This window comes from Varanus komodoensis, unplaced genomic scaffold (assembly GCF_004798865.1).
Source record: "Varanus komodoensis strain SLA01 unplaced genomic scaffold, ASM479886v1 scaffold12, whole genome shotgun sequence".
In the NCBI taxonomy this organism is placed as follows: Eukaryota; Metazoa; Chordata; class Lepidosauria; order Squamata; family Varanidae; genus Varanus; species Varanus komodoensis.
In genome coordinates, this window is record NW_025335349.1 from 26,946,227 (window position 1) to 26,968,554 (window position 22,328).

A 22,328-nucleotide genomic window follows, 5' to 3' on the forward strand; every position below is an offset into this window, starting at 1 on the left:
AGAAGAAATGATGTGAAGGCAGTCTGCTGCCCAGGCAGGTGCTTGGGCCTCCTAGTGGCTCAGACCAGCAAACAAGTCTGGTGTGAAAACCATTCTAGTGGCCAAGGAGTGGTGCTTGATCCCTTCTAGTACAAGGTGGTTTTCTGGACTAGCTTGTTTAGTTGGTACAGTACTGTCCTTTCTTCTGAGCTGGGCGGTGGCATGAAAGCTGAATCCTGCACTGCTTGCTACTTCTCAGGTACTAGTCCTAGAACTGTGCACTTGTCAATTACTTTAGAAAACACCATTCTTACTGATGAGCAAAGGCAAAGAAGGCATTCAGAAGCCCCCTTTCCATTGGAAATCAGAGAAAGCTGCATGTTACCATCACCCCCCCCCTTAATATATTTGGAAACATTCCATATACACAGAGCCTCTCCACTGTAGCAATTAGTGCTTCCCTTCTTGCAGGCGTCTGGTATAAGAATGAGTGTTGTATTCAGCATAATAATCCTCATTAAAGTGCAAGGATTTGGGGACATTCATTTCTGTCGGTCTTCTGGGCATCTGATTAACAGGAATTTGGGGCTCATGGTGCTGATCAGCTGTTAACCCTGTAAGTGGTGACAGCCATCAGCCCCATGAGAAGAGAGGCTTTGATCAGCCTTGACAGTACTAGTCAGCTAGACAGAGCAGAATAGCTGATTAATGGTGATCAAAGTGTAGGAGATGTAATTACTTATCTCATGAGTTAATTTTTTTCTAAGTAAAGAAACATTAGGGCAATGAAGAATCTGCTGCAGAAAGGAGGAGGAAAAGTACAAGTTACTCATGCTATTTTGTATTTCCATAATTTTGGTAGTCATAATTTTGATTGTTGGTAGTCCTCGGAGAAATTCATTGTTTGTATCCCTCTCCCCCTTGTGAGAGCGGATAATTCCTAGGTTCTGTTACTTAATCAATTACTAATCCATAAGAGAACCTTTCCTCTTAAGTGCACTCAAACGTCTTTGGAGAGGAGCATTGCCAAAGGGCTTTTTAAAAGTCCCAATAAAAATGTCTGTTGGATCACCCATAGCCATATGCTTCTGAACTCTCTCAAAGAACCCTAAAAGGTTATGGTGAGACAAGAATTACTTTTACAAAAGCCATGTTGATCAATGCTCTTCAGCAAAACTCACCCTTGATAATGTTATTTTTATTCATCCTTACTACCAGTTTATCTGGAACATGTTTATCTGGAACCTACATGTCCTGTAATTTTTTGAGCTCCTTCTGGAACCCATCTTAAAAATTGGTATTATATTAGCAACTTTCCAGTCCTCTGATGCAGAGAACTATCTTAGAGACACGTTACATATTTTGTTGGAACATCTGCAGTTTTGCATTTGAGTTTCTTACAAACTTTTGAATGGCTACAGATTCAGAGTCCTGATTCAATTATTTCTTTATTTACAAATAGTTTGTCAGTAAAATGCAGATCTAGAACTTAATCATTTAGCATCACTGTTTGCCTCAGTTCCCCAACTCCTTTCCTAAATGTGTAAGCTCAGCTGTAGGTGTGTGCCCTACATCTTCTGCAGTGAATACAGATACAAATAATTCATTCAACTTCTTAGAAATGTCTTTATCCTTCTTTAGTTCACTTGACATCCTTTTTTACACATTCCCTAATTTTTGTGTTGTTGATCCATTGAAGTCCAATGTGATAGTGTTGGACTTCATGGCAATTTTTCAGTTACTATCAATGAAAATTGATAGCATCGCTTTAACTATTTCCAGTTTTCTGCTTACATGTTGCACTAGATCCTGGGCAGTATTTAGAACTAAGTCCAGAGCTGCTTCCTTTCACACAGTTCTGTGACCAACTGCAGCCATTAAGGATAAGTAGGATTATTAACTCTGTAACTATTGGAACATTATTTACCCAGTTTGCTTGAGGATAATTGGATGCTTCCCTGAGTGAATTCTCCATCTCAAGATAATCCTGAGTGTTTTAGTAAGGGGGATGATAGTTCTAAATGACTTTGAGGACTGGTTCTTGCCACCCATTCTGTGAAGTCTGCCCCTTTTTAGTGTTCTAATTCATAAGAACAAAAGAAGCCATGCTGGATCAAACCAAAAGTTCATTCAGTCTAGCACTCTAAACATGTGGTGGCATACCAGCCGCCCACAGGATCCCTCAAGCAGGATGGGTGCAAGAACTCCTCCTGCCAAATTCCCCAACACCTGGCACCTGCAGGCATGCCACCTCCGGTAAAGGGGGTAAGCACATAGCCTGCCAGGCTAGCAGCCATTGACAGCCTCTTTCCTCACAAATCTGTCCCATCCCTTTTTAAAGCCAGCTGGATCGGCAGCCATCACCACTTCCATGGCAGTGAATCCCACAGTTTAACTGTATGCTTTGTAATGAAATATTTCCTTTTATCTGCCCTAAACTTCCCACCAGCCAGCTTTATGGGATGAACCTGGGTTTGAGTGTTATGGTGGTGGGAGAAAATGTCTAGTGGTTTGTTCAACACCATGCTCTCTTTGACATATAAAGCCACAACATGCCTAGTGAACCCTTCCCTGTCTTTCCTATGCAGGTTATGGTTGGAGATGAACGCATCCACTGGTCCTCTCCTTTCCATCAGGTTCTAATTTTGCCAAATCTATCTATATTATTCTTTAGAATGAAGCATACCAACCCCTCACCTTCACTTGGAGGCTTTGAACATTAGCATAGGACCACCTAAACACAGTGTAGCTCTCTAAATGCCCATGAAATTTGCATTTTCCACAGTGGCTCTTGAGGCATTTTACTTTATGCTTATGGCCTTTTCCTAACTTGTGCACATTTGAGCAAACACCACTCAGTACTGGTATAGAAAGATACATGTACATTTGTGTATATGTCTATGCTTTATGCATTTGGTGCAGGGTACTTTATGGCATTCTCATGCAGATGTGTAAGTGTGTGAAGTTGCCATAAGACCTGCTGCGGTGCTCCTTGTCACTGCTTAGGCTCTTGGTTATAATGTTACATGTTCCTCTTCTCTGTAAATTCTGATTGAGTGACTCTCCCATTTTGGTCCTGAGGAAGCAATACCTTCCATTAAACTATCATGTGCTCTTGATTATGGTTATGCCTGTACACATTCAATGTCTTTAAAAACCACTGCAAGCCCTACTGGGAGTGGTTAATGAACCTTAATGCTAGCTCTTTCTTTGGATCAAATGCACATGGATGGGTGTTTACAACAGTTAGTGTGGTTTGAGGGCTCCCAAGTTCCTTGTGTGTGACCTAATTGTGTAGACATTCAGATTCTTTCAGAGGGCTTGAATTACTGCCATCTCATTTCTCTGTGTGAGTCTGAATTCATCCCCTAATGTCAAGAGGTTATATTGCTTCAGCGTCTCTGTTTGTAGGGGTCCTTTGTGTGCTTAGATATTACTCAGTCATGTGGACCAGCACTTCAGTGAACAACCACATGCACAACAAGGATTCAGATCCAGAGACTATCTTCCCTTCTCCTCCCCCCACACCCCTCCCCAGTATATATGCATTAGTGAAGCCTTCATTGTGCTTTAGAATAAAGTACGCTGCTGTACACGCGTTAGAAATTGAGGTCAAGGGTGATCCTTAGTCCAGCTTCACATAGCTGGCTGTGGCAGCAGAGTTGAGATGAGTTGAGTTCATGTCTTGTCCAAGTATATACCATAGTATGTACTTCATCCCATAGTAGACAGCTAGCTGTGGATTTTAGATGTGTGTGTAGAAAATCATGGCTTCTCATTTTTTCCACTGCAGCAGGCCTCAAGTTTATGCATACTTTCCAGGGAAAGACCCAGGGAAGAGGAGCTTTAAATTTTTAGCCTGCTTCTTTTCCCTGTAATATCTGAATCTGAATTTCTGGAGTTGGGATTTGTACTGTAATTAGAACAAACCAGGATCAAAATGTAGCTTCAGATTCTCACTAAACATTATTTAAACAGACCACAATTCATAGAGGTCATATGTTATAATGAACTGGGGTTTGTTTAAAATAACATGCCCTAAATTTTTGTGGGCATGAAAAAGAAGAAAGAGGAGTGGTGGGTGTGCAAGCTTTGGGTTGCTACAGCTTTTCTATTGGGATGAAACCCAGCAGAATGTCCAAACCAAATGTCTGAGCTAAACAACTAAGGGTGTGTGTGCATACTGGGTGGATCATTCCTGTAGACCAATGCTGTTTGTGTGGATTTTCCTATGGCAGAACAATGGTAGCACTTTCTCTGCATCTTAAAGTTGACACGGTTGATTTCTAAGATTGTACCTCTGTCCTTGCTTTGGTGTGCACAGGCATTATTTTTATCTTCTTTACCAGGCCAGGTGCTTTTAAGACAGTTTGTTTTCCTCAGATTGTTGATACAGAAAACATTGCATTTTTAAACATTCTGTTAACCTCATTCTGTTGCCTGTCTCCCATAGTGGACCAGTGTGGTGCAGAATTAAACTGGACACAGGCATAGTAGGAGAATGTTCCAGCACTGCAAACTGGCCTGAAACTGTATCCATTGAGAGGAATCCATCTAATTTTAATTTTCTAGTTTCATTGTCACATAATTGATTCTTACATTTGTTGGAAATGCGGAGGGTACAATGATGAACATCCTATTTTACAGCATTCTTCTGAAATGCATGTATGACCCTCTTACACTCTCATAAAACCTGAGTTTGCCTTTGAACATATTTGAAATAATAGGAGTTGCACACAAACACACACATATACACCAGTTTTGGGTTTCATGTTACTTGCAGTGTGTTATCTCGTAAGCTTTATACTTTTGCCTGCACACTTCTGCAATTTCAGATCTTTCTGGCATTGCCTTAGCAGCATGGGAACTACTACAGTGTGTTGCTTGAGCAGCACAGGGGTGTGAATACTTCAATGGCTCCCAAGGTGCTAAGGTACTGTTGGTAGGTCCTATGAGAATTACAAACTGGTATTTCAACCAAATGTGCAAGCCCCCAAGAGCTTCCTAGAACTTTCCAGAAAGCGCTGATTGAATATTCCTGACCACGTTCTTTCATGCTTTGAAAGACAGTTCCTGTTCTTTGTCAGGAACCGTAGAGCCTTTTCCTGGAACATTTTTCCTTATTATTTTGGTGAGCCTAAATTTGGCTGAATGGGGAGGGAATCCCATGTCCTGATCCTGTTGCTGTAAGACCAAGATCTGTTCCTGTGGAGGTAAGCATGCATCTGGGATCCCGAAAAGACTTAAAGGCATTGGGGTTTAGAACTTTCCCATAGCTTTAGCCTGCATTTCTTAAAACTTAAAGGGGTAACTATGGGATAGGGCACAGGATCTAAACAGGAAGCTGGCCATGCAGAGTACAGTTGGTGTAGAATGAGTGTACATGTAAGCAGAGAGAGAAAGATCATCTTCCTTTGTCATGGATACTTCCTATGTTCCTTGCGTACCCATCTGGGAACATGAGCAGCTGCCACGTGAAGATAACTGAGCCATGGTTGGTATTCCTTGGTTTAAAACATTAAGACTGAACAATATTTTTTTTAGTGTAAAATTTGATGAAATGACATTCATAGCAAAAAGTTTCAAAACCTAGTACCAAATCACACATTTCATCTCAATTGTAGGGAAGTCTAGGACATTTATAATAGATCTTAAGGATCAGTTTACTGGGTATGGATACTTCCCTTACTTGTCTTATAACAGCAGTTTTTCAAAAACAGGCCTACCACCCCATTTTTTTCCATATAGCACTAGAAGTGTAGAGGAGATATGGAATTACCCACATCAAGCAATCTGAATGCTTTGTACACTATTTAAAAACCAAATTGAACATGGGATGCTTTTAATGATTCAAGTATTTTTATAACATTTTATCAGTTTGGCCTGGCCTGGCCTGGCCTGGCAACATTTTTCCTTTGAGGTAGTTGCACTTTATGTCCAGCAGTACATTATCTTTGCCAGCCCTTCAACAGCACTGCCTGCTTCGAGTTTTAATTATTTATATGGTCTCTTTTTTTAGCAGCTGGGTTATATAATCCTGCAAAAGATGCATATGGAATTAACTTTGCAAAGGCTTTTGCCAGCCTTGAAGCTTAACATCTATCGCTTCACTTTTGCACAGTGAATATGTTAAGCACTTATTTTTTATATCTGTATTAATTGTGACATTCCATTTCAACGCCAGTCTTTTTCTTCCCATTCCCCTTCCCCTCCACCTTTTTACTATGAATCTTGGTTTGGACAAATCTGTTGAGGCACATGATTGGCCCCCAATTCCTCAACAATATATCAAATGAGAACACAAAACATTTTTAAAATAGTATACCAGTAACTGCTTGATTCTTTGAGCAGAGGCAGTTCTTGGGCATGCCAAAAGATCCTTGCATTCCCCAGAGTGAATTAGGATAAGTATTCAGCATGTGGGTTTAATATGCTAGAGAAGGGCAGGGGAACCTTTTTTCATGTTGCATTAGTTGACCAAGACTGCTGTGGACTCTTGATCCAAGGGTCTGAGGTAGCCTCACTAATGCTGAATCATAACATTTGTATTTAGTGGCAAAACCCAGAACCCAGGACATTCTGTATATCCCGGTATATTACCTGAATCATCCCAGAGAGGTGTGGGGTGTTTACTTAGACCTTGATAATGTGGATCCCAGTGCTGATTCTTCCATAATGTTCAGTGAGTGACCTTGGGCCAGCCATTTTCTCTCAGCCTGGCTGGCTTCAGAGTGGTATTCCAAAACTAAAATGGACTGGCTCTCATGTATATTAACCTGGCCAGCAAAGAACAATGGCGAATTTCATCTATAAAGATAATGCAACATACTGGAGCCCCTTCATCATTGATCATCTATCAGCACGCACCCACAGTGGCATGTAAGAGTGGAGAGATGTAGAAAGAAGCCCTACAAGAACCCCATAACTGCCACAGAAAACCCCTGGCAGTGCAGAGTAGTCTGCAAGCACTGCCCTTGGCCAGCCAAGTTCACGGTTTGGGTCACTGAAGGGAATATTGGCCTTTCTTTCCTGTAATGGATGGGAGTATGTTGGGCTTGGAATGAATGCAGTTTTCAGCACTCATTTCAGAAGCCATAAGGAGAAAGAGGGAAGCGAAGAAGCTCACTGTGTCTCTTGCTCCCCAACTCATTGCTGGAACTAGACGAGGGAAGTGTAAGGGGGTAAAACCCCTGCTGCTCCAGCCCTTGTGACATGTGCTGACTTTCCCAGGGTGTTTGCCTCATCAGATGAGAAAAGAAAGTCCTGTTTCTCTATCTGCTCACCCACCCACCCCATGAGTTGTATAGTCTAAGGAGAGCTGCAACAGCCAGATCTAGAGAGTTTGGTCAATACTTCCCTCACTTCACAGAAAATAACTTGGAAAAATTGTAACTTACATTGTACCTATAACCTCTCCATTATGTACAACGTTCTCAAAAACTTGTTGAAGGTATCAATCTGTTGTTTTTACAGGTGCAGATTCAGTGAATTGCTTTGTTACTTGTACCCTGGTTGTTTGTTCTCTCTGCCAGGTGACTTTTGTTGGCTGTGCTTGATGCAGAGAGTAATATGTAGTAGTCACAGGGCAGTGTGGTTGTGTGGGTGCTGGCTAAACAAGATTTCAGATTATTGGTGCTGTGCTCTTGGCCCGAGATGTACTTGGGTTCTTTCTTGAGTATTTTGACAAAGAAACTGCTTATGCTACCTTGAATATTGAAAATTTGCTGAATGTGGATATCTATGAGAGAATCCCATTTAGGTGACTGTAGCAAGAATTCATTGGTATGTATATTGAACTTTAAGACATGTTCAAAATTCTTTGGGAATGTTAATATTCACATGGGTATGTAGATATGGTAATCATCCCCATAACCCTAACCCCAACGCCAAGGGCTATAGCTTGGTGGTATATAACTTTATTCATGTAGAAGGCTCCACATTCAATCTGGTTCTGTCTCCAGTCAAAGACTCAGCTGAAATGTAATGGGAGAGATTGGGCTCCACCTAGAGATTCTAGATAGCTACTGCCAGTCAGAGCAGGCAACACTGGGTTAGCATGAATTATGCTTTTCTGACTGCAACAGTCATACAATGGCTAAGTTCATGGTCAAACATTTATAACTGCAGATTCCCTTGATCTTCACTTTGTGCTTTGTACCATGTGCACATCAGTTTTTGATAATATAAATAACAGAGATCATAAAACTTGTTCAAAAACACCTTCAGCATCACTGAGTCTGACAAGACCATTGCATTCTATCTATGTTAGTGGGGGTGTCAGGGTTTTATATTGATAGAGCCTGCTTAGGCACCTTCCACTTTACCTTTGTCTTTCACCCCACATGGGCTGTACAGTGATGCCTGGTTTCCTTTCTTGTAAGTTAAATGGCTGCCAGCCTCCGGGTCTATGTTCAAATGGGTGCCATCTCTCAGTTCTGAGATCTCCTCATAGACCATGGTATGCTGAAGCCAATATATTGTCTGCAGACAAATGTGTTCAGTATCTGCTAGTCAGTTGTTAGAGGTCTTTGCAAAACTATTGTTAAGGAGAGTCACTGAAATACTCAAAAGCAAATGGAATGATCTTTATGTAAAGGCACACATACGTATGAGGGTACACATACAAACCAGTGTGCAAACAGAAAATTTCTTCACATCAGTGACACTGTTTGTAGCTGAAGCTTTAGTACAGGTCTTCCTTTGTAACATTTAGAGTAGTCTGATTTAACCAGGATTCTATTCTACTTGTGGCTGATTTTCTATGTATAGAACAACAGTAAAAAAGAAATTTTCACACACATGCCGCCTTGGACTTAGTAAAGACGTTTCCTTCCATCTGTGTCTTCCTGAAAATCTGCAGTCGCAGAACATTGACAATTTCCCAGAACACCTATTCCCAAAACTTTCCTCAGAGATGGGTTGATTCTGATGTTTTCCATTTCAGAATTGCTGGTGATTGGGGGGAAGTGGCAGGGAGGTTCCATAGCATGCAAACAGTTAGGCTGTGACCTGCAAGGGGTGGTTGGGTGGGTAATTGTCTGACTGGGCTTTGAATGTTCTTACTAGCTTGTCCTTTGTATGAAGGAACAAGCGGGTCCACGTTGGAGGGCTCGCTACCAGCTTTCCCTCCATGTTGGCCCATGTTTGAATGCACTCTGCATTGGGTGATACGGAGCCTTTGCCAGTGTTTCCATGGCTGCAAAGACAGCATGCTAAGTGCGGTATGCTTCCCTTTTCTGATTCCACACAGACACGTCTTCTGCGTCCGAAGATGAAGGGTCGCTCAGGCGCCAGGCTGCTCTATCTGCTGCATTGCATCAGAGCTTACAGAATGCTGAGTCATGGATCAACCGATCTATTCAGGGGTCATCCACATCTTCATCAGCATCTTCTACACTATCCCATGGAGAAGGCAAAGGGACCAGTGGGTCACTAGCTGATGTATTTGCCAGTACTCGAATAGGTAGGAGCTGTGGGTTTGGGCAGCAAAACTAAGCACTTGAAGAGCCTTTCTGTAAAAGTTGAGAAATTTCCCACTGTCAAATTACTTTCAAACTTTGCTCACTATAAGTAGAAATCTACCAGTAGTGAGCATGACTTAAAAACTTGGAAGCAGTTATAGAGCAAAGAGCTTATTAGCCTAGATAGGAAAAAATCTTAGTGATACTATCGCCAGGGAAGCTACACACAGCAGCCTGGCATTTTTTATGTCCATTGGTGTTGCCTATGCTTGCAGTTACTATTTACACCAAGTGTTCTCACTGCTGAGTGAGCAAATGGTGTAGACATAGCCTGCATGTCCTGTGTTGTGTTGCAGATGTCTGTCCCTAACCAGCCAGAAGGGTTGTCCTGCTTCGAAGTAGCCTGTCCTGTAAAAGTCAGAACGAACTCTTGCAGCCTTCCAAATGATGGCTTAACTGGTGGGGGACAGGGGAGAAAGAGACAGTTTTTGAAAAGCTTCACCACCTTGATACCCAGAAGAGATTTTATTTATCATAGGTGACTATGTAAGGGCTAAATATAAGCCCATCCCCTTTCTTTAAGCCCCTTCCCCTTCTGTACCCCCAACCCAGAGTAAGATGGTCTGTAGTTGTTTTGGAAGGCCTGAATCATTTTCTGCTCAGTGGTACACATTGTTGGGGGATTTAAAGATCTGGATACCCCATGCTCAGTTTTTTGGTGCTCTGAGGTGCTCCCTGCTGCTGGTGCTGCTGTATGAAATTCTGAAGGGTTTGTTTGGCTCCATTGTGTGTGTTTTTCTTGTTTAATGTGTTCCATAGGATACTGCTGCATCCCAGAGGGGTAACTGTGTCTCTGTGTGCTCTCTGCTTTTGCTTAATTGGTTTCAGGCCAGCAGTGTGTAGATGTTTGGTGTCTCTTAATTGCTTCTTTTTATTTCTTTTAACCTGTGTGTTGCTGGTGTCTTTGTCTCTTACTGGGATGCAACTCACTTTCTAAAATGGAAAACTTGGGAGATTTACCTATTTAAAATGCCATTGGCATAATTAATGCTTTCTTCAAACAAAGAGATTCTCGTTAAAGCAATGGTGAAATACGCTCTCAGATTGGAACTGCCAGCTATTCAGTTGCTGAATAGCTAATGTCAAATTGGTGCTATAAAATGCAGTTCTTTATTGTAAGTAAAACCTTGGGAATATCAAGCACAGTTAAGAGCAGTGTTTCCTCTAGTACCATTGCATTTTTGACACAGAGACAGATACACTGGGCACGATAAACAAACATAAGGCCACCCCTAAAATGTTACAGCATTCCCACATTTTTAAAATATACCCATGAATAGACTCAACACAGAACTGAATTTTATTTATCTAAACTTAATAAGCACAGAGGAAGAAGGCAGTTGGACATATAGGACTAAAGCCAAACCCATGGTCATCATGCTGCTAACATTTAATACCAAGGTCTCCAAATGAGCTGTGAAATCTGTGAACCTTGCATGGACCTTTTAGGAGCTTGTTCTTGTACTACTTTAGTACCTGGTGGCCATGTGAAAAGGCCTTGTGTATGCTGGGTTTCGGCTCCATCAAAGTGTCCAGTGCTTGCAGCCACTATGTACCAAATTTAGCATGGATCAACCCAGACTTAATGCATTGGTTAGTTGTAGCGAGTGTACAACAGCAGCATCAGATTTTAACATTTGCTGAGGTTTTTCCTGCGGCCACTGCACTTTGAGTGAAACGAGGCTCTTGGACAAAACTGAAGTATGTGCTCTCGCTGGTCAAATGAGCTGAGCTGGAGTCATTGAGTCTAGCATGTCTTTGAAGATGTACAAGAGTGGAAATGCTATCCTGCTTTTCAAAAGGGGGGGTCTTTCGGTTTTGTACATCTTAGTGCATGCATTGGGAAAGACCTCACTGTCCTTGAATTCCTTACCCAAATCAAAGTATACCTCTGCATTCAGAGGCGAAACCCTAAGCATTAAAAATGCAGTAATAAATTAATACATCTTTTAAAAGGCAGAAGACAGCTGAGCCCGATGCTTTTAATAAATATTCTTCTGAATGGTCATATGTTTAGCCAATGATATTGGTGTGCATAAATCTCACTGAAGATATGTGATACACTTCTGACCTTCCAATTTGTGTGCCTTAATGATATGTATGTGAGTTTAAGTAAACGTGTGCTGAGTTTCTTTCCATATCAGTGCTATAAACAGAATGTGCTGCCTGCAGGAATCAAATATTTGACTGCTAACTCTTATATAATCTGTTGTGATACTCTATGTCCTCTTACTCCTCTGCCCTTGGAATACCTTCCCCATGGCCTTAGCTCTGTTAAAGTTAATTTGCTTGGAATATTAACAATTCAATTACATTTTTTTTCACATCAGAATAGGTAACTTGCAGCTTTATGGCCCCTCCTAGCAGCTTGTTCAGAAAGGCCCAATTACGTTGCAGTTCAGCAGAGGACAGAGAGTATTCTGACATGGTATCTGATTAAAATGGCAGAGAGGCCTTGCAGTTACCTAGAATGGGATTATTTCAGCCAACAGTATCAGTGCCACCATTTCTGTTATGATACAGAAATATATTCAAAATCTGGGAGCTTGCAAAAGGGCTGAGGAAGGGGCTCAGTCTGATACTATAGATTGTCCCTGTAGTACAGTGTCAGCTAGCAGTACTGCTGTTTTGCTGGTAGACAAAAGGTTGAGTAAACAGAAAGTCTGTTCTGAGACTGTAGAAGTTTCTCCCATCATGCTTGGTCAAGCTGCTTGTCCATTAGCCAAACTCCAAGAATGTTTAGACTGGTGGTTCTTTTCTCCAGATAAAAATCTTTCATAGGAGGAGATAGGTGGCTTGCCTACTTCCTTGGGTCAATGGTGTGGAGTACCAGTACAGTTTTGTTGACCTTATACTTCATAGTGAGCATCCCAAATATAGACTGATTAGCCTAGTTAACCTTTGGTAGTGCAACCTGTTGGTTTGAAAAAACCCAAAGAGTATGAATTGATATATGGCTCTGTAGCAAAACTGGAAGGTAAGAACCAATCTCAGTGTGCAGTGCCTTCCGTCCTTCCTTCCTTCTGTCCTTCCTTCTTTCCTCTGTGCAACTGCTTTCTATGTCAAGAAAAAGCAAGTGCATTTGCATCAGAGCAGAGAAAGGTGTTTAGTTATGATATGCATCTTAGGCCATCTGGTTGCAAGAAGTAACCCGAATCTCAATTTTTTTTCTTCATCCTCTTTTCAGAAAACTTCTCAGTTCCCCCGGATGTTACTGCAACTACCTCCACACCTGCTTCTTCTGCACGCCCATCTGCTATTGACCTTCCTCCATCGGGCATAGTGAAGGGCATGCACAAAGCATCCAACCGGTCCAGCCTTATGGACACAGCTGATGGTATTTTCTACAGATCCGCACTATGAGAAAGGGCCAAATAGGGGAGCAATAGCAAGTTGTTTATTTTTAAAGGACATTAGTGCTGTATTGCAAAGCACATATCCATTGTTATGGCTGCCACGTCAGCAGTTGGAAAGGAGACGTCTCTAACAGAAATATCCTTTGCTGTTTGTGTTCTTGTAAAACTGTGACCAACGCTAGTTTGGGAAGTGGGAGCTATTTATGCTATGGTCTTCCATGTCTAATACCCAGTTGATAGCTACGGTACAATGATGTTCTGGTATATGTTATAAAAGAAGCTTCTCACGCATAAGTTCCCCCGCCCCCCATGCCTTACTGTGTCAAAGAGCAAAGAGCCACTTTTGTGAAGAAAACACTTTGCCCATTCCAGGATAAGAGGTATCAGTCTGTACCTAAGCTTAGGAGCAAAAGCATTAGCCTAGCTTGACCATCAGTTATTACTCCAACCTTCAGCTGTGGATTGGCTAGACTGTATTCTTCTTTACATTGCTGGAATAGGCAAAAACTATTGAGACCTATCCCAAGGATGCTTCACATGACTTTTTTTCCCATATAAAGGGAAGGAACACACACATGCATGATTGTGTGAAAATGGCTGGGTTTGGCCCTACCTTAGGCTGTAGTGAGGTGTTGGAGAACAGAATTGTGTGTGCCACATGGACTGCCATGCTGTCCTCTGGTGCTGAGAATAGCCTATTTGCTTCTGGTGCATGGAATGGAGCAAGGTGGAATGCAGTCCTATCTTTTGCTGCAAGCTGCAAAATATCTTGGGCGGCCATGAAAAAGAGAGCAATGTCAGTTTGATTTCTGAAGGTATTATCAGATGCATCATTCATATATGTAATCTTACTACTATAATAGCAACATGGAAAGAGGGATGGAAAGAGAGTATATAACAGACAAAACTAGCAAGGTTGCGGTAGTTATTTGATGAGTAAATTTCCAATGTGTTGGACTAACCACATCAGGAGGATGTTCTAAGCAGTTAGACAAAAACATTCTACATTCTCCTCATGAGGCATGCATTGAGGGGCTTGTGTCGTAGTCCTCTTTGACCAAATAGCTCCTCATAGGAAATGGGAGTGTAACAAGTTTCTGTCTTAACAGCTGAATTTTCTTGAAAAAGATGATGTAGAACATGAATTATTTGTTGGCGCAAGTTCAGAGAAGAATCATGGAGGTGATCAGGGGACTGGAAACTAAGCCTTGTGAGGAAAGATGGAAGGAACTGGGTATAGTTAGCCTTGAGAAAAAATGACTGAGGGAAGGATACAATAACACTTTGCAAGTTAACTGCGTGTAAGAAGGAACCAGCGCTTGAAGCATTTATGTAAGGAACTAAAAAAGTGCAATTACATAGAACAGCTTTCCTGATCTTGCACTTGGAAGAGATGCAAGAATGCAAATGGGTTTCCTTGTCAGGGTGGTACTTCAGGGTGGGTTAAATTCAGGGGCAAATGGATCACTTAACACATAGTGCACTTAATTTTAGCTATTGATTTTTAATTTTCATGATGTGTGTATCCAGAAACTATGCATATTAAAAACTCACAGTTAACCCGACACTTACTGTTGGTGAACTCTGAACTGTTGAACCCATAAACAGCTCAGGGTTTCTGGGTTCACACAGAAACAGAACAGTTGTTTCTGCTTTTAGTTAGTAACCCAAGAGCAGGGTCTTCCTTCTTAATGAAAAGTGAAAATGGCTTGTGCTTTCCACTGAGCCCTGAATTACTCAGCCCTGAATTCCCGAGTTAAGCTCTGGGTGCCCAAGCAGCTGTTTGTCACAACTACAAGTGGCACAACGGTCCCTGCTATGATTGTGAGCTAAATTTTGGCTTGTTGTAGTCCCATCACCTTGCAATGGGTTGTTGTCAGGTGACTGGCCTTAGAAAGAGTGAATTTAACGGCAATATAGATTAAGGAATGAGAAGCTGGAATTCTGGTGAAAGAACTGCGTTCTAAATAAAACCAGAAAAGTTACTAAAATGTTTTGTAAAAATTACTGTTTTATAAAAGAAAACAAGTTCTGTTTTTAGTACAGCAGAACCTCTTTCTGTTTCCTTATTTAATAGTCAGAGGTCCTGTAGTCTCAAAATCATATAATTTCATAATGCGTCTGTAGAACAAGTATGTTGGCTGTACAATGGTAAGTGCTAGAACTGGAAGCAAAAATAGCTTTTATGACTCCTTTTCCCAGCACCCAGCCTCCCACAGAGCTCTTGTTTGCTCCGTGAAATGTTTGTTTATCACTGCATTGTTCCATTTATTTTCCTTTTCCTTCCTCAGTTTTAGAAAGTATAAGTTTGCAACTGAGTAATCAATGTCTGTTATCAAAACTGCATAAATGAGTCAATTTTACATGTTTTGGTTGGAGAATTTTGTTTCTTATTATTGAGAATGTACAACTGTGTTACCTTGAGATTTCACTCTTAGAGCCAGAATTTGATAATATAAAAAGGAAACAGGCTTTTGACATTGCTAATTTACTGAGCTTCTATCCCTGAAGAAGAGACATCTGTCTCATTTGCTGATAACACTATTTTCAGCTTTCAAAAAAAGCCCACATACTAAACTTGCATACTCTAAAACGTCTGCTGTGCCTGAAGTTTGCCAGGCAGGGAAGCACCCAACTGTGGTGACTACAAGAGTTTGCTGCTGGAATAACCTTGAGGATTAACTACCTAGTGGGAGTGTGTGCAAAAACGTGCCCAAGCCTTGAAGTTCTCGTAACACCATCTGGTGGTCAAGCCTAAGATACTGCTAGCAAGGTAGTCTTCTTGAGCAAGTCAACCTTTTTGTGGCCTGAAAAGTGTTTTAACAAACACAGTCCAGAAATATAAAGATAATCTCTGCCTTGGTGAGCTGCTGTATAGCTGGTCTCAGGGGACAATAAATGTGTATTTCCAGTGTCGTACAGATGTTTATAACAGGTTTGAAAGGCAGGGAAATTGTCTCTTGCTAGCAACAGCATCTTCTGATGCATCTAGTTTAATGTTCTGTACTCCAAAAACAAACAAGATTGTCACTAATAGCTCACCCAGTGTATACCTTTAATATTTTTAAAATGTTTTTTAAAATAATAGATGGAAAAAAATTAAAGATGAAAAAGTTATTTTAAAAAGCCACAGTACACTTATACTGTGCACCATACTGGGTGATGGGTGGTCATTTTGTTTGTGTTCAGAGTATTATGTGCATTGAATTGCCTGTATATTAGTTAATATTCTAAATTATCTACATTTGGACTTTAGTGCTAGTGTTTCGTTTCATTTACATAGTAACTTGGTGCTTCAGAAAGACCCTCATTCTGACAGTCCTTCATGTAGAATAATAGTTGCTCATATCTGACACATCCCTTGTATACTGAACTAATTTCCCACCTTGCAGGTGTCCCTGTAAATAGCAGAGTCTCCACAAAAATTCAGCAGCTGCTCAATACTCTGAAGCGACCAAAGCGGCCACCTCTGAAGGAGTTTTTTGTGGATGATTTTGAAGAAATCGTGGAAGGTATCTGAGCTGTGTATTTTGCCACTGCTGGCATTACATAAAATCCAATGTGTCTTATGGCCCTATTGCTTAGCTTTCAATTTCTGCTTTCAATTGTTGTTAAGCCTTGATAGTTAATGAAGAAACCTCTCTCTTGCCTATATGCTTTGCTTTTATGTGATGGGTCAGGTCAAGTTGGATTTGAAAACCAGTGCAACCTTGTAACTTAGCCTCTTGTACAAAACAGGCCAAGAGTTCCACCTATCCATTTCAGGTTTTGTCCTTTTTTGAAACTATGCCATATGGAGTTGATACTTGTGTGCCAAGTTCATAAGGGTTTTTTCCCCCTGATAAAATAAAAACTTCTTTTGCTTAGTACAGAATATACCATGCATTCCCTGTTATACTTCTGCTTTATCATATGGTTGTCGCTCTGAGAGAGAAAAATAACTCAGAGACCTGAGTTTAATTCCTGGTTTGTTTGTGTATCTTGTCATTCCCCTCCAAAACTTTGTGTGGAATGGTCAGTTTCCGCCAAGATACAAGCAGCAAATTGCAACTCTGAATAGTTCTGATTTTTCTGAGATTTTTATTATATTTTTATCATTTGCTTTATGGATTGTGTAAACTTCCCAAAGAGCTTCAGCTGTGGGGTGGTATAGAAATCAAAATAACAACAACAATTGTGCCCCACCTTTCTGGGCAATAGTACAGTGGGAGGGTGCCCTTCTTTTCTATACCACCTTATTTGTGCCCCTAAAATTAATGATTCCCCAAAAGACTGCTTGATGTTTGCTTGTACTGCTGGACTGGTCTTGACTATAGGATTCAAATAACTCTCTTTAGGACTGTAGTTTGTGTCAGATGCTTGAAAATACTGGTCAGGCAACTTCTAAATGGCATGTTCACCCTATCCGGCAACTTGTTCTTGAGGTCTACCCATCTGGATCTTCTCTCCTCCTCCTGGGTTTAATCACTAATTGATTTTCTGTGCCTATAAGTGGCTCTCTTCCCTGGCTTCTTTGTTCCCATCATCCACTCCCACTTTAGAGCTTTCTGCCCTGCTGCTCTTTATGCCTGAAATAGCTTCTACTCCTTTATCTTATCTAATTACTGCCTCTGTTTCTGAAAACTCCATCTGTAAATTCTTTCCTAAACCAGTATGGCTTCACTTTCCTCTTCTTTCTATCTCCTTGTGCGATCCCTCTCTGTCTCTCTCTCTCTTTCCCCCTCTTCCCTACACTGTCTTTGGTGTGGGTCTTTGTCAAGCTTCATCTTTGTCTTTCATTTGTCAGGCGGGCTGGCTAATATTTAGGCTTTATGGTCAGGGCCTGTCACGTCTGTCTTCTGTATTGTACCTGGCGCATGGCTGATGCTACATAATTGTATAGTGGCAGCAGTAGTAATGGTAGGTTCCTGCCAAATGCAGTTGAGTTAGCATCTTCAGTTTCTGTTTGAAAGCACATGGTTTTCCTGTTGCCTACTGGGAGGCATCTCTCCTTAATAGCAAATGTGTTCAGATTACTTTGACCTTTTAAAAATGGATTTGGATAACCTGATTTCTAAAATAATTTCCCAGGGGAAAGAAAGGGGGAATCCCTTGCACCAGTAATTCAGGGTGATATATAGAGTTTATTTACCACCAGTGAGTACTGCATGCCTGCTTTTGTGAGTGGTTTATACATTTAGCCTGAGAAAGCCTTTTTATTTATTTTTTTACAGTTCCACAGCCAGACCCAAATCAGCCCAAGCCAGAGGGACGTCAGATGACGCCTGTGAAGGGAGAGCCTCTGGGAGTTGTTTGCAATTGGCCTCCTGCTTTGGAAGCAGCTCTGCAACGCTGGGGAACAACACAAGCCAAATGCTCTTGTTTGACAGCCCTGGATGTTACTGGGAAGCCTGTCTATACCCTGACATATGGTGAGTTGCATAGTCTTGCTAGTGTAACCACTTTACCATGGAGGGAGTTTTAGGCATTTGCATCTTTCTGTTTGCCTGCCTTAGCTCTGTGTATCAGCAGCTTGGTTAGAAGCATTGTAATTTGCTAGTGCTGTTTTGATTCTACTTTGCATGGCATCAAGCTTCTCTTCCTGGTATACTCTAAACTGGCCACAGGTGCTGACAGACAAGGTTGTAAGAGAGGCTAGGCAATGCAGATTGGTGCACACAAAGTCAGCAGTGAGGATAGTGGGTGAAGATCACTGTTGGAACTGGTTTCCATACTGTCACTTCTATTCCTGTTCAGCGGTGGAAGTGTGCATTGTAGTGATTTGCACAACTTTGGGATTTTACATTGGACAGATACAAAACATGATCATTCTTAGTTTCACTTGGAAGTCTTTCTGGCTCATCAGATAGTGTGGTAGATTTGGTTTCAAGAAGGAACTTTCCTTCAGTTGCACACTTCACCAATATTCTTGGGAAGGTACTGTATGTCATTTCCTCATGTGCAAAATTGGTACTTTGCAAGGATAAAAGAAATACTTCTTTTGTCCACCCTGAGCTTGTAGTGACAGAATGAACCTCAAATCTAATAGGAGAAATATAGGAGGAGTTGTACCTGATACTTCAGCCATTAATGGCACAGGGTTCTTCTGAGAGTTGAACCCTTTTTGCATGAATCCCCATGGAAAATGAAGTATGTGAACCACTTCCTTGCCAACTTGCATGCCTGCAAAACTTTTAGAACAAGCTTGGGTTGTTCTGTGCATCCACTCATATGCACAGCTTCCCTTTTACATCTCTCAAGGGACCCATAAAAGGCGATTATTCATATTTGGAGGTTCTATTCTGAGGGCTGTTTTGGGACTCTGTACTTACATCAAAACAAACTGCCTTCCAAGGCAATGGAAGGCTGTTCTAAACATGCCTTTATTTTAAGTTATGTTGTGGTGTTTGTTTCATTTGAAGTTATAAGAGACAAGTAGTTATGAAATTGTGCCTTCCAGTCACTGGAAAACTTAGTTCCCTCTCTGGTTTAAGTTTTACCACATGTTAAATATTATTTTTGCAGCCACAAATGTGAGAAAGTTATTTTAAAAAGAAGAAGGAAGTTAGTATTATCTGAATTTTGAACTCTTTACAAACATCTGTGCTAGCATGGAATCGTCATGTCTTGCTGCTGGGAAGCCTGATGGCCTTTTCTCTGCATTCCAGGGAAGCTGTGGAGCAGAAGCCTGAAGCTGGCCTACACATTGCTGAATAAACTGGGCACCAGAAATGAACCTGTGCTGAAACCCGGAGATAGAGTAAGAACGTGTTAATGGTTCCTGTTGCAATAAAGGAGAGCGATACGTTGGTGGCAGGGTGTGCATGCATATGTCTCTCATCCTTTCTAAAAGCTAAACAGCTTTTTTTTTAATTGCAGCACCAGAGTTACCTTGCAGTCATCTGATGAACTGGCAATGTTCTTTGCTGAGTCAAACAACCTGATCTGTGCTTTGCAGTGTAATGGTCCAAACCCAAATGCTGTTCCTCCTGCCTTTGCTAACTTAATATTTTTGTAAATCACAGGTAGCCCTTGTTTATCCCAACAATGACCCTGTCATGTTCATGGTGGCGTTCTTTGGCTGTTTGCTGGCAGAAGTCATCCCAGTGCCGATAGAGGTACCTCTAACCCGAAAGGTAACGTTGATGGAGCATAGAAGAGTGTTAGGCTGAGGACTTGGGATGAGAGCAAAACAGGCTTTCAGCCATGGATACATTGTAAACCTTGCAGCTTTCACGTGCTGCTTTGTCAGGTCACTATATTCAGCCAGAAAAGTTCTAGAAGGCCTGCCTTTCACACAGACCAACATTGCAAAGGGGTGCAGTCCCACTCTGTCTGCCTCTTCAGTGGAGGCAGAACAGGTGGCAGTGAGAATCAGGTATAAATATCTCACCTTTCCTCTGTTCTCTTCCTGGAGCCTCATTCTCATTAGGGCTGAGCACCTGAATATTTTAAGGGTGTATAAATATATTAATTCAAGTATCCACTTACTTTGTGGTTCTATGGCCCTGCGCCTAGGAAGAGGAACTACGGATCATGCCCCACTGAAAATCCCCAGTAATTTCTTGGGATTTTTATAAATGTGGGTTTCAGAAATTGACAACGTAGTTGAAAAGTAGGCTGTTCCATAGCTACTAGTAACTACAGATGCCAACATTATAAAACAAAATATTTCAAAAGAGAAATGGAATATAAAGCAAGAATATGGCAGCAGAGTTCCCACCTCTGCCTGAAATAGATGTTTGTTTTATTTTTGCAAACATTTCAATGATTTTGGGGCACACTTGTTACTCTTGAGAGTATATCAGTGTCTCCCAAAGGTGATTTGAGAATTGGCGTGCTGAAAATAGATTTCAGTGTGGATTGTTAGGCCAGCCTGTGTGCTGGGCATTGCTATGTTCTCATTTGAGAAGTTAACATGGCTTTACTCCACATAGATGAGCCTGAGCAAAGCATTACACTTACATGGCTGTCTCCTCCTCCTCACAGCTATGAAAAGAGTTAGTTTCATTTCCCAGAAAAGCTGACTTATCATTGCATGGTAACAAGCGACCATGGCTTAGAAACTGGCCATTTAAGCCAAATATTCAGTTTGTGCATATGTACAAGCCATTTTTTGTGCAGTGAAACTTAACTTTGCCGAAGTCCTTTCAGTGAATGCAAGGAGGGAAGAGGAGGAGATCCAAGCCTGAAGCTTCACCTGGGCTCATTCCAGCAGATGCACATAGCTTAAACGAGGGTTTAGTGTTATGAGTAACTAGCTCACAGAGTCCTCGCATTACATGACACTCACCTCTGCTCCTACCATAATTGGAATTACATTGCTGTGTTAAAGTATGGGAGCATCTTTAGGAAGAGAGAGCTGGCAGATAACATGGTGTGAGATATGATAATGATGTGGTAAGCTAGTCTGGTAATACTATGGGTCTCCTAAGAGCATCTCTTTGATTTGTGGCTTCAACATGACAACTGCCTTGACAACTCATATACAACAGCTGAAAACTTTCACCAACCCTTGGCTGGTTTGCTCAGTGTATCAGCTTGTACATTCCAATGCTTTCTGTCCTAGCAAATTCCCTACTGTGGTAGAGTCCTAGCTATGTATTCATTCCAGCACTTTTTATCCTAATGAATTCCTTTGTGTAATTCAGAGATGATAGAATTGGAGAAGGAGGGAGAACTTCTTATGACTATGTCATTGAATAATAACAGTAGTAGTAGATGACTAGATATGTGCATACTTCATGTTAGACATTTTTTTTTAATTGAAAGACCGTGCATTCAGCCCATTGGCTAATTTTGACAAGTGTGCCAGAAATTAAATCTAACATATGAGTGTGTGAGACTTGACTCCTTCGGCACTCTTTCACCTCCTTGGTATGGTTGCTTCTGATTTGCTGAACTAAGGCAATTAGTAAAAAAAGGCAGGCACTTTTCCACAGCCACTCCTGCAGGTTCTCCTGTCCAGGTATGTCATAAACTCCCACTGCCTCTGCTGCTCAGGTGCTCATCCCACAAGCCAGTCACTGATGATTTCAAACTGTGAATATGAATATCCCTGTTTTTCACTTTTCACATGGTACCCTGCCAGTCATTTTCGTTGTTGTTGTTGTCTGAGAAAAAAGCAGCCTAATTTTTAGTTAGCGTCATCAATGGCATGAAATGCAAATAACATACTGAGGGGGGTGGAGTGGCATGAACTTCTCTTATAGGTAGATTAAAGCAAGAGTAGGTTGGTAATATGGCAAGTTAGTGGTCCAAACCGTCTGTCAGGGTCCAAACAGGATTGTGCATCTTGAAAAACTAAGGTTTTGATTTTTACTTTAAAAGCAAATTTCTATCCCCTCTGCCCAGCAAGATAGGATTGAGATTGTGTGGGCCATGTTTGACTACATTTTAGAAGCAATGGGTAAGGTAGCTGAGAAACTGAGTGACTAAGAGTGAAGAACTTCAGTAGCTGGTAGATATAATAAACTCTGCAAAATAAGAAAAC

The 22,328-nt window shown here is 41.3% G+C and overlaps 1 protein-coding gene across 4 annotated transcripts in view; it reads left to right on the forward strand.

Annotated features, from left to right (window-relative positions):
- DIP2B (disco interacting protein 2 homolog B) overlaps positions 1-22,328 on the forward strand; it is a 188,873-nt gene that overhangs the window by 122,086 nt on the left and 44,459 nt on the right. For 2 of the 4 annotated variants that reach the window (XM_044422029.1, XM_044422031.1), the window contains exons 5-10: positions 9,230-9,442; positions 12,688-12,837; positions 16,249-16,368; positions 18,070-18,267; positions 19,504-19,595; positions 19,861-19,971. In XM_044422029.1, the coding sequence (XP_044277964.1) occupies positions 9,230-9,442; positions 12,688-12,837; positions 16,249-16,368; positions 18,070-18,267; positions 19,504-19,595; positions 19,861-19,971 (884 nt within the window). The remainder of the gene's footprint in view (positions 1-9,229; positions 9,443-12,687; positions 12,838-16,248; positions 16,369-18,069; positions 18,268-19,503; positions 19,596-19,860; positions 19,972-22,328) is intronic. The other 2 variants (XM_044422030.1, XM_044422033.1) reach the window with 2 other exon arrangements.